The sequence below is a fragment of the Cupressus sempervirens genome, chromosome 10 (assembly GCF_028749045.1).
Source record: "Cupressus sempervirens isolate cs-2001-9-10 chromosome 10, ASM2874904v1, whole genome shotgun sequence".
NCBI lineage: Eukaryota > Viridiplantae > Streptophyta > Pinopsida > Cupressales > Cupressaceae > Cupressus > Cupressus sempervirens.
In genome coordinates, this window is record NC_143127.1 from 511,640,545 (window position 1) to 511,654,423 (window position 13,879).

Here is a 13,879-nt window from a genome sequence, read left to right on the forward strand (position 1 = left end):
GACACATCTGTGGCTACAAAAGCAAGACTACAAAAGGTTGGCCAACACGAACTTTCTCTAGTGGCTATATGAATCTCCAGTCTCAACTTGTAAGTAGGAGCAATGAAATTTCATATTAATTTTTTTAAATAATGTTGCAAATAATTTTGTTTAATGAAACCATACATGGAAAACTAATGATATTAAGAAAAAAATATAGGGCATAGAATTGAATGTGGAGCTCACAGATGAAGATAGAAAAATTGCCTTGAAGGAAGGTTGTAAAGTCGTGGTTGCATACCTATGCAAAGAATTTGAAAGCCTTGCCCAAGAATCCAGTGCACCAAATGATATCTCACATGTAAATTGGTCAGATGAAAAGTAAATGAAATTGAATAGTTGAGAAGATTCTTTTTTTGGTTAGTTTTGAATGTAAATTGACTGCATAACAATGTGCATAACATTTTACTATAGCCTTCATATCCTACCATAGAACCTGCTCATGATGAAGGCCATGATGTACATTATAGTGGTGGAGGTATTAATTTGCTATTGGAAATTAATTATGCAATTATGAATACAATTTAACATCTTCAATTGCAATTTGACGTGTATCCTTTTTTTGAATATTTCAGAGCATGTCGAACATCAAGGTGAAGGAGTGGAGCATGTTCCAAGTGTTCAACATGTTGATGTGGCGGTGGATCAAAATGTTAATGTACATGATGTGGCATTTTCAAGTAAGAAAAATGCATGTTATGTTGTACTAGTACTTAATTACAGACATGTAATAGTTAAAAGAAGAAAAAGAGTATGTCAATTTATCCCGTTTACTTATGCTTGCAACAAAGCCCCCTTTAGTGCAACAACCTCCTACTCCTCCAAAGAGAAGGAACCATCGTAATTTGACATTACACATGCTAGAAGAGGAGGAGAATGAGGAAGATATGGATGCTCCTATGAGTGTTTTTCTTAAGAGAGCTAAGAAAAACAAAAAGAAAAAATGATGTTTTAAAAATGCTCTTTGATCAACCTTGTTGGATAATGAAAGAACTTTGTTTTAAGTAATTATCTATAAATGATACATATTAATATTGATTTTTATTTTATGTTAATGAATATTGTTATATTTTAATGAATTCTTAATTAGTATTGTGTATTAATGAATTTTATATCATATTAATGAATGTTATGTGATTATGTTGATTGAATGTTATAGTTCATAAATGGATGAAGGAATGAATGAAGTATGTAATTAGATGATAATGGGTAATTTAGATTGGTGTTAGGGGGAGGGGGGTGAGGTGAAATGAGCTTCCACCTTCACGTGGTTGACCTTGTAAAGTAGAGAATATTATAGTATTCTTGAAACCAAGTGAAGCTCAAACTAACATAAAATGGACACTTTGCATGTGGTAGGTCTAAAATGATCTAGGACTAGTGCTTCCCATAACATAAATTTGTGAAATACATTCTGATATCACCCATTTCAACACTCTATTTGAAGCATAGGAGTGGCCTATAGTCTTAGCATCAATTTCAAGTAATGCCTTAGTCCAGATTGCCTCATAAGTGGTTGGAAGAAGTCTGAACAAGTCTAAGACTATGAACTCTCCTTGCCTTGGCCAAGAAGAACTTGTCAACTCTCTAGTATTAGGGAAAACCATAGAGTGGTGTGGCTAATCTACAACCAACCAATAAGTTCACAATTAAAGGAATGAGCCTTCCCTTTCCAAGGATTTCCAAGTAGCAATCTCAAGCGTACCAATTTGATCAATGCTCCAATCCTTATTGAGTATTTTGTCCCAATCAATCAATCTCTAGATGAAATGGGGACACAAAGTGACTGGTAAAATGGTGAATAACATCTAAACATCTAAAAATTTCATCCTTATATCTTCCATCATCAGTCCAATGAATCCCAACCAATTCCATTACTTCTTGTTGAGAAATCCCAACATTGACACCCAACTGAGATTGATCCCCAAGACCAATGCATCACATGAAAAAACTACATTCCCAAGAACCACAACAAGTGCAATTCACTCTTAGTCTACCTCTTTATTTGTATATATCACAAGTGGTGATGTCCTTGGAGAGTAACTAATCATCCCATGATGTGAAATGGTATCACCCTCAAGTTTGTAATCATGTTTCAACCCATTGCCTAAGTCATCTATCTAAGCTAATACCATCTATTATCTTTTAAGTGCAATGCTAGAATCAAGTGATATTCCACCTATCTCATATAATGGTATGACTGCCCAACTTCCATCTCAAGCAATGGATTATTGAAGGATTCCCAGCTCTAATTTTGTAGAGGAGGTGTAATGCTATGGTAAGGCTATTTACCAAAATTATCATCCATGTCATAAGCAAGTCACCCTCACTTTCATTGGTGTACAGTGGATGAAAAGCAACTCATAGGGCCCTCTACTAGTCTCCTAGAAGATAGGTTCACTACTAAGAGTTTGGGTGGGGGGGTGGCCTTGTGGAGGAGGGTTAATTAGTAGTGAACAAACTTTATAATCAAATTCAAGCTTCTTCACTTTAATCATTTTTGTACTCTAGAACACTAACCATAACAATAGAAAATTACACTATGAAATGAATAAGCACAAAATGCAATAACGTGATGTGGAAACCCAATGAGGGAGAAAGCAATGATGATAATAGCTGCTACAATCTACTATCCTAATCTAGTCTCACAAATCTTCAATCCAATTAAAACTTTCAAGGGCTTTAACCCTAAGGAGCGACAACCCCTCTCTTTGAGAAATCTAGCTCTTATACACCACAAGTATAAACTTACATAGTCTTACACAAGTACCAACTCAAACAAATCCAGCAAGAAGTCTACAATGTTTGGGGCTCCAAACCTACTTAGCATTATGCAAGCACCAACTTTGGTTTACATGAACAACAATATTAAGATTCAATCTTAGGATATTTAAAATGGAATATTCAAAATGATTTAATATGCATGCATGCTATTAATTTGATAATTAACTCAGAAGATATACTGATGATAACCAAAGTATTTTTGATTTTCTTTCTAAAACTAGGTTGAACTAAAGTTTCAATACTTTTGCTAGTATTTTTATAAAGATATATTCAATATGAAATGTTTAGTATACTTTTGAAAAACAACCTTAGATGGACAACATGTTTATTATCTTTTAATCAGAACTTTTTCGATCAAAATCTATATCATTTAGGAAACCAATATCTGTAGATTTATATATTAAGGCAAAATTAAGACTTGTAAAAATATTTTGCAATATTATCTGAAGATAAATCTATACCTTCCCAATCAAAGAGCTTGTCATCATCAAACCTATTGCAAGCCTATGCTCATTCTACATCACACCTTTTGTATAAGTCCATCTCAAAACACAGTGTGTATACTCATTCCAATATCTATTCCATGTATTAATCATCTTTATTATACCTAGACAATAGGCTTCATATCACTGTCTCACACACAACTCTCAGTGTTGTGATATAGAATAAGACATATATAGACATCTCAAATTATCAATAGTCCTTGGGAGTTAATTAGTTCATATTAGCTAATATCATATTTATTCAAACAATGATCTATTTTTGCAAACGTGAGTCTAACTATTTTTTTACTGCAACCAATTTTAATAGGGATTGTTGACAACATATAAAATATTTAGCAAAACTATAATCACTAGTCTTAACAATTTTATAATAGTCTTCGCTTTATATGTGGGTGCCTATCTGGAATAGTTTGTCATCACAAAGACTTATTTCTTAATTAAATGTGTCTTTTAGTAGGCTTACTAGAAGTCAAATAGCTATTTGTCACTTATTAGATCTGCCCTATTCTCCATCATTTTTCTTTAGTATGTGACCTCTTAATTTGTGAATATTGATGGCCTTCATGATATAGACTTCAAATCATATGGATGTGAGACTTTATTCCTAGTTTTTTTCCATCTCTACAAACAACATCTCTCAATCAAACCATATGCACCACTCAAGCCAACAAAGCGCACACAGCCCAACACAAAGACCTCCTTAATTGCTTGTATGCTAGAGTCAATATTTCACTTGTATGATTCCTTGTGTGCCTAGCATCCTCTAAATTTTTAATTCAAAAAATAACGACTGACATGTATTCTTCCTTGTGTTCTTGACATCCTATAACTTTTGAATTCAAAAAATCTTCTCTCTTTTATCTGTATATAGCCATCATGAAGATCAATTTGGATCAACTTGTTCTAGACATTCAGTTCCACTTACATATACAAATTCATTTCATTACTTATTATTGTTTGTAGAGATACATACTGTGGGTGGTATTTAATTTAGAATCCCTTTTACTTCGGTATTTTTTTACAAGAAGAAGTGACAATGATTCAGAAGAATTTCTAAAGATGAAAGTGACAAGGATGCAAATCAAATGACGCCCATGGTATGATGATGGATTGGAAGGTTTCCTTTTGGGAAGGTATTATTCTATTTTTTTATTCTATCTTATAGCTCATTTAAGACCTTCTTGATGAAATGTTGAGACTATTAGCAAGAAGAGGACTTTGTTGGAGTCATCTACAAAACCTAAAATTATTGCTGATAAAATTACTGTTGATAGATCTCATGCAGCATAGTAGAGGTTTGTGTGTCAAAATGCTCTATTAATCGATATATGTAAAATAGAGTAAACTCTTGAGGTAGGCTAGCACCATACAATACTCCTTATGGAGGAAGACACTCCACACAATCATACTTCACACATATCTCTTATAATGATAACCAGCTTCCTTTATATATACCTTCTCTTAATAGTAGAATGGAAAAGTAAATCCTAATGAAGGCCTATGCTACTCTTGGTATGATTAATTAGACAAATTATTCACATGACCCAATATAACTAACTAAAGGAAATGTGCCATGCGAACATCTCCAACCCCCTAAATAACTTATAATATCATATCCCTATAGACTTTTTATATTTTCTTGTTCTCCTTTCAAGATTTCTCATCCTCATGATTGATCATGGAGCATGATCCGAAATGGTGATGATAGAAATTGATAACACATAAAATTTATCAAGACACATTATTATGGACTATGGAAATTTAATGCACCTAACAACTTTTTATATATTTTTATTAGCGTATCTAGTGATTAGGCTACTGCTTTCTAGTATACAAATTGGAAACATAACTAAAATTCTATAGTAGATTATAAGAGTTGCTTGAATCTCTTTTGAAGTGGATATAAATTCCTAGGCACTCATAGTACGTGAGTTGGACGTGAGATTTTACTTCCTTGTTGTAACACTTCAAGAAGTCTAAGATTATAATACTTCCATCACCTGCTAGATATTTTTATGAATACTGTTGTGTGTTTCAGCTATGCATGGAGATGATGTATTTGAAGAGTAACTTACTACCACACTTCAAGACTACAATTCATGCTGGAAGCTGACATTTTCTCTAGATAACAAATTTTAAGGTCAGATCCATCATTGATTTCTGATTGTCATTGAATAGAAACATTGTAAGTTTAGTTCAGTTTGTATCATTTTTTGAGATGCATATAACAAATCCATGACATGTTTGTGAATTCTTGATAGTTTTTTTTTTGAAGTTTATACCTTGCAAGTGCTGCATTTTGTAATAGCAGATTGGACTAAGTTGTATTTGATTTAGTTTAAGTGTTTCTTTTTATCATTAAGTTATGTAATTAGCTTTCATGGAAAACTTTTCAAACCAATGAAATTTGTGACATGCACTTAGCAAGCAAGCTATTTGAAAAATTTACACTGAGAGGAAAAGTAAAATAGTCAGAACAGGGGTAGCTTTTTATACTATTACATGATAAAAACTGTATGATGTATCTAGGTGAAACCCACTATGTCATGCTCAAAATACAAAAAATGTATTGCATGTGTGATTTATTTAAAAGATTTAAATATTTAGATCTATAAATCCAACTGGCTACATATTGAACACTATATAAATAAATCCATACCAAGTATTGCAAGCATCAAATTTGATTTATGATTAGCTCAATAAAAAAGATAGGGCTATGAGTGATTTGTTTATTTATCACCACTTAAGAATATATTTTGAATTTCCACTATGATTTTTGAGAGCCGACAAACCCAAATCCTTGAATAACATAGGATTCAACATATCATAGATAAAAATGTGTCACTTGACACACTGTGATATCCCAGATTCCAAAATACTTGCATTCTTCATGAACAATGTAAATATTATGACAAGAGGTGTTAAAATTTGTCGCTTATACAAAAATTGTATAATACGTCTAGTAATAAGTGAACCATAGAAAGGTTCCTGATTATAAGATGATTCATGCACTCAGTCCATCATAAGTACATCAATATTCCATGTAGATAGTGTTGTTATGATACTATCTAAAAGCTAGCAATCCTTTGATCTCTCTTACCACAAACAAGCCGACTTCATGGAAGACTAGTGACATGATGGTTAGATAGAACCACCCATCATCATGTAACTAGTATTGATGATTGAATAAGAAATTATAAAATTTCATTCATATTCATTCTATTTCACATGTTTCACAATAGCCATACATGTCTTTATGCATCACAATCCACATTGCATTATATAACCAACATTACCACTACTTGTTGATGATCTCCATATTTCATATGTATTGCATATCCCCCACCAACTTATAATTCAATTCCATCATTCATGCATCTCACATCATCAAACATATCACACACAATTTCCATATTTCATGCATTATACATCTACGTTCATCATTACCCTTACATTGACTAAGTCAAGTCAATAAATTAGAATATCATAATTGACTAAGTTAAGTTGAAAAACATAATTGACTATAACATGAAGAAGGATGCATGGCATAACAAACCAATTAATGATTGAAGAGGTATAATGTAGAGAGTTACATCTCTCTTCTATTGTCAAGAGATGTAAGTGTTTGATAATTGCAAGAATATGAGATGGAATTTGAATTCACCCCATAAGAATGTCATCAGATATTTTTTATGTTTCTTTCTACAAGATTCAATGGGACTTATGAAGTGTTTGGGTGAGATAAATCATAAAGCCTTTAAGTGCATAAGGTTGTAGAAGATTATTTTAAGATATTACATACTTCATCATGATTGACTTTCCACTTCCCTAAAAATCATTTATTTCATCAAGTTATAAATATTTTCATATGCACAATATTTTATGGAGATTTCTATTGGTGAATGAAGCATGTGCAAGCATGATTTAGCTTTTAATTCATTCTATGTGTTTTATGCTTGGTTCAAGTTATTTTATGTCTAGTTTTTTTTGGTTTCATGATACTAGAAACCTTTTTTCTATTAGGCTATGGTGAATTCATTTGCAGCAAACATGGGTGACTGGGTTTTCATTATTAGGTCCACTACCTCTTCTTGTTACCTCAGTACTTCAAGGGCTAGATATAGATAAATTTTTGAAAATATTTCTTATAGAATAGCTATTTTATTTTATTCTCAACTTTGGCATTCTCATTTGTAGGTTCAAGAAGGAGATACAATAGTTGAATTTCTACGAGCTGTTCAACAACAACTTGCATCTAAGTTTAGAGAGATCCGAACTACCTTGATAGAAAACTTACTATATGTGAAGGAGGATCTAATTCTACCTCATGTATGCTTGCTTTTCCTTTACCATCAATATGGTTCCACTGAATCAAATTGCCACTTTGGTATTGAGTATTAATCAACTAGAGTATAATGTCACCCGTGAGACCCTCACAAAAATTGTAGAGTGTTAAATCTACTACAAGTCTTCTATTGGTGATATACTCTCTATTGATTACAAATAGAAAGTTTGGCTCTTACATTTTGGTTTCTTTGATGTACTACTAATGGTAAGCAACAAGAGCATTTTTTTAACTTTAGAATTAGTTTTATTATGCTAATATATTTATATTGTGGAATGCAACTATTAGGATTAAACCACAGACAAAAATAACAATTACATGCAACTATAACCAATAATAGAAAATAATAGATCACATAGAAAAGAACACAAGGCATCAAGATTTAATGTGGTTCACCCAATCCCTAGGCTACGTCCACCAAATAGTAAGTCCGATATTTTTATGATCCAGTGATTACAATCTATAATCCCTTACAGCTCAATACCACCACAAGAACCAATTTTGCATCGCACCCTATGAAACAATCCCTAACCCTAAGCCCTTTTATACAAGTATTTTAACTGCTTTAGGATTATAATTAATAATTACATATTGGCCTAAAATCTTGATAAAATAGGGCCCAAAATTATTTTTTTGGAGGCAATGCCCTGAACTCCAAAGAATTTATGAAGTATTTATAGTACTTTCCTTATCAGTCACCACAATCTAACAATCTCCCACTTGGAGACTAATCCTATAGCAATACCGCTATCACATGGGGCTCCCACTGGATCAAACCACCCTTGACTCTACTATTCTTTTATTCATATTCAGTCTAGAGGACAAACCAAAGTTGAAGAGGAGTTTAGCTTCTCCTTTGTTACTACCTTTGTCGACATATATGTTGGATTGTCATTGGTATGTATCTTCTCTAGCTTTAACTGTCCATCCTCCAAAATTGACCGAATGAAATGGTACCACAACTATATGTGTTTGGTCTTTGAATGCAGAGCTGAATTCTTTGCAAGATGAATGGCACTCTAACTATCTGTGAATAAATAATGTTCCTTTTGAGAATGTCCCAATTCTTACAAGAAGAACTGAAGTCATATCATCTCCTTGGCTGCCTCTATAGCAGCTACATACTCTGCCTTTGTAGTGGATAAAGCATTAACCTTTTGTAACGTAGAAACCTAGCTCACAGCTGCCCCACCAATAGTAGAAATTTAAACTATAGTACTCCACCTAGTATCAATATCCCCTACCAAATATGAGTCACAATAGCCTTTTAAATCAGTAGTAGAGCCCTGAAAATGTAAACACTTGTTGGATGTTCCCCTCAAATATTGAAGAATCCATTTGACTGCATTCCAATGCTCAATTCCTGGATTACTCATATACCTGCTAACAACTCCCACTACATGTGCAATATCTAGCTAGTACATACCATAGCATACATCAAGCTTCCTACAACTAAATCATAGTGTACCTTAGACATCTTATCCTCCTCTTCTTGTGTCTTGGGACCCATCTCCTTAGTCAATTTCAAATGACTAGGTAAAGGTGTGCTAACAGCTTTAGTATTCTCAATAGAGAAACATTGCAACACCTTCTCAACATAATTAGCCTAAGATAGCGTCGATGTTCTATGTTTCCTATCTCTACAAATCTTCATACCAAGGATTTTTTTTTTTCTGCCCCCAAATCTTTCATAGCAAATGCATGTGCTAATTGGCTTTTTAGCCCCTTAATGTGATCCATGTTAGACCTAGCTACAAGCATATCATCAACATATAAACATAAAATAATGTAGCTATCATCATCCAACCTCTTAAATTAGACACAATTATCTAAATGACACCTACTGTAACCATGCTCATGCATAAAACTATCAAATTTTAGATACCATTGTCGAGGTGGCTTCAAGCCATATAAACTTTTCTTCAATTTGCACATTGAGTTCTCCTTACCTTTTACCACAAATCCCTATGGTTGAGCCATATATATCTCTTCATCCAAATCACCATGAAGGAAGGTTGTTTTAACATCTAGCTACTCTAAATGCAAATCTTTAGTAGCCACTAGACTTAAAACAGTATGGATAGAAGTCATTTTAACAATAGGAGAAAATATCTCACCAAAATTAATTATCTTTTTTTGTGAAAATCCTTTTACAACTAACCTGGTTTTAAATCTTTTTTTACCTCCTTCCTCTTCTTTTAACCTATAAACCCACTTATTTTGTAAAGCCTTTTTATCTGCAGGCAACTTGCACAAATCCCATGTCTTATTCTTTAGTGAAGAGTCTATTTCATCTTTCATTGTAGACTCCCACTGAATCTTAGTATCCACCTGCATAGCTTCATCATAACTTTTAGGTTCACCAACATCAGTAAGTAAAATAGAATACAAAGAGGGAGCAAATCTTTGTGGAGGTCTAATTTGCCTTGTTGATCATCCAACATTCATTGGTGTGTGTGCTATTTTTTTTTGTGGTTGTTGCACATCATGAGGAATGGTTGGAACATCAGCTTTTGGAGTATTATATAGCACTACATAATCATCTTATTTCTTCTCATGTTGCTGCAATAGATCTTTGTACAACACTTTCTCATTGAATATGACATCCCTATTTCTTACAATTTTATGATTTTTAAAATCCCAAAGCCTATAACCAAACTCATTAATGCCATATCCAACAAATACACATTTCATTGACTTAGCTTCTAGCTTGGTTCTATTTTCAAAATCTATGTGAGTAAATACTTCACAATCGAAGGTTTTGAGAAAAGAATAACTCACCTTCTTACTAGTCCATGCCTCCTCTGGAATACCACAACCCAAAGGAGTAGAGGGACCTCTATTAATCAAATATACAGTAGTATTGACAGCCTCCATGTACATGTATAAGGAAAATCCAACATGCAACCTCATGCTCCTTGCACGTTCCATTATAGTCCTGTTCATGCATTCAGCCACTCCATTTTCCTTTGGAGTCCTTGGAATAGTTTTTTGTCTACGAATACCATTAGTGGAGCAATAATCTTCAAATTCATGACTGCAATACTCACCACCATTATTAGATTTGAGACATTTTAATATTTTACCAATCTCATTTTCAACCAAGCATTTCCATTTCTTAAAAGTTTGAAATACATCAGATTTCTATCTAAGGAAATAAACTCGTACTTTTCTAGTTGCTTCACCAATAAATGTAACATAGTAATGAGAGCCACCAAGGGAAGATACCAAAGCCAATCCCCATACATTAGTATGCACAAGCTCTAATTTCTCCCTTTTATTTTCCTTCCCAGTCTTTGCAAAACTCACTCTCTTTTGTTTTCCATACACACAACTTTCACATAAATCCATATTAACACATTTCAAACCTAGTAAAATTTTTTTTTAATGAAGTACTTTCATACCTTTCTCACTTATGTGTCCAAGTCTATTATGCCACAACGTTATATTAGAATCTACAATAGCTATTTGTTCTCCCTACTCAACTGCAGCAATTGTTCCTGAACATTCATTTTTCTCTGAAACAATTAAAGTAGAAGGAACAATATGACATGTAGAAAGATATAAGGTGCCTACTTTCACACCTTTTTCTACTACAAGGGAACCTTTTGAAACTTTTCAATTTTTATCATTAAAAGTAATTACACAACCCTCATAACTGTGTTTCCCTACTGAAATTAAATTCCTACTCAACCTTGGAACACGTCTTACCTCATGTAGTAGCTAGTGATTCCCATTTTGCAACTTAATCTTAATTTTTCCCTCTCCAACAATCTGATAGGGCTCATTATCCCTCAAATAAACAAGCCCAAAATCTCTTTGGACGTAATCAATGAAATAACCTCTATGAGGTGTAGCATGAAATGAAGCACCAAAATCTAAAACCCATGAATCATCAACACTTTGTAAAGATAGAAGCAAAGCGTCCTCTTCGGATTTGTTACTTACCACATTTTCTTCCTTGTCTCCATCTGATTTATCTCTTTAATTTTTCTTTCAATCCCAACAATCTTTCTTTTTGTGCCCTAGTTTCCCACAGTACCAATAGTCGCTCGATCCTCTCGATTGAGGCCTCCTCCCCTTTGGCTTTTTTCTTGATTTCCCATTATTTCCAAAATTACTTCCTCTCTTAGTCATTCTACCCCTACTTTGTGCATTCAAAGCACTTCCTGATGTAGATCCACCTGAGGTTTTTCTACAAGTTTCCTCACTCAAAATAACACCAATCACATCATCATATTTTAGAGTACTAGAGCCAGGAATAAAATTACTCACAACCATTACCAAGTCATTCCAGCTTTCAGGCAAAGAACACAAAATCAAGAGAGCCCTAATTTTTTCTTCAAAATTGATACCCATAGAAGATAACTAACTAGTAATAGTATTAAACTCATTTAAATGATCTATAATAGATCCACCTTTTGTCATTTTCATAATAAATAAATGCTTCATGAGAAATACCTTGTTTGAAGTCGAGGGCTTTTCATATAGTGTCGCTAGGGTTTTCACTAATTCTTCTATCGTCTTTGCTTTTTTAAAATTAAATGCCACTGATGGTGCCAAGCATAATCGAATTCTTCCAAGTGTTTTTCTATCCAAAAGATCCCATTCATCATTTGACATAGATCCCTAATTCTTGGATTTGCCTTCCAACAGCTTCCATAAATCCTTCTGATATAGATAGTCTTCCATTTGCATCTTCCATAACTGGAAGTTCTGCCCATTAAACCTATCAACCCTCATCTTACCCTCATTTGCCATAGCTCCCACTCAACTGTGAGACTTTCCTACAGAGGATTACTAAAAAACAACTAGGCTCTAATACCACTTGTTAGGATTAAACCACGAACAAAAATAATAATTACATGCAAATATAACCAATAACATAAAATAATAGATCACACAAAAAAGAACATAAGGCACCAAGATTTGACGTGGTTCACCCAATCCCTAGGCTATGTCCACCAAATAGCAAGTCCAATATTTTTATGATCCAGTGATTACAACTTGATTACAATCTATAATCCCTTATAGCTCAATACCGTCGCAAGAACCAATTTCACATCACACCTTATGAAACAATCCCTAACCCTAAGCCCTTTTATACAAGTATTTTAACCGCTTTAGAGTTATAATTACTAATTACATGTCAACCCACAATATTGATAAAATAGGGCCCAAAAAAAAAATTTCGAAGAATTTATGAAGTATTTATAGTACTTTCCTGATCAGTCACCACAATCTAATAGCAGCAACACAACTTTTATGAACTAATAATTAATAAAGCAAGAGGCAAAAGTGGACTGGTAATTTTCCTACTATATTTTTCTTATTTTCTTATAGTAGTTGATGATTTGCATTGTGTGCTATGCTCTCATGATTTCCTACTTTATTTGTTTGTATTCTAAAATTGTTTGACATGTACTTCCTATAGAGAAGCTATAGATATTGAATGATTTTATAACAGATATTATGACCAATTGACTTTTGCAACTTTTCCACTTTGATGTTCATGAAGATATTCAGACTACTGCTAATGCTACAATAGAGAAGGACGAGGTATTTTCTTTCATATCTATACATATTCTTTCAATCAAATGTTTATGGAACAATTTTCTTTACTAGCTGCTGAAGGTATATTTTATTACAGTCCCATGCTGGTAAGGTCATTGAACGACATTGGTATGAAAAGAATGAGCACATGTTTCCTACCTCTAGATGGGAGGCATGCTTCTATCCCATACCCTTACAATTTTTGTGCCTAGTTATTTCACCCTAATTTTATGACAGAGACTTGATTCTCTATAGTGAGACACTAATATGATCAATTTGGTTTATTATTTAGATATACGATACAACCAAAAAGTGGGAGTGGTACACTATCCACGGGGATTGAATACAAGCTTTATTGAACACAATGGAAGAATTGTAGTTTTTCATAGCTTTATTTTCTCAAGATGAGAAAATATTTATAGTTATGCACATCTTTAATTCCATATGTTTAGTACTTTACTAAATGAGCAACTTGGAAGTAACTTATTTTACTTACCATTAAAGGTTGCAATCCTCATTGCTAAGCACTAATCTGTGTAGAGATATAAAGAAAAGAATAAGACTAGATATGGGCTATATAATGAGATTTTTCATCTTGAAAATAAATGCTTTTGGCAATTTTGTAACAATATTCCTTTAACTATATTTTATTCTC

General features: G+C 33.1%; 1 protein-coding gene across 1 annotated transcript in view; it reads left to right on the top strand.

The window, feature by feature from the left end:
• Window positions 1-13,567, top strand: part of LOC149534905 (protein XAP5 CIRCADIAN TIMEKEEPER-like) — a 52,861-nt gene extending 39,294 nt beyond the window's left edge. The window contains exons 2-6 of the mRNA XM_089806092.1: window positions 7,524-7,655; window positions 12,924-12,973; window positions 13,161-13,230; window positions 13,322-13,396; window positions 13,517-13,567. Of these exons, the coding sequence (XP_089662218.1) occupies window positions 7,524-7,655; window positions 12,924-12,973; window positions 13,161-13,230; window positions 13,322-13,396; window positions 13,517-13,567 (378 nt within the window). The remainder of the gene's footprint in view (window positions 1-7,523; window positions 7,656-12,923; window positions 12,974-13,160; window positions 13,231-13,321; window positions 13,397-13,516) is intronic.
• Window positions 13,568-13,879: the final 312 nt, after the last annotated feature.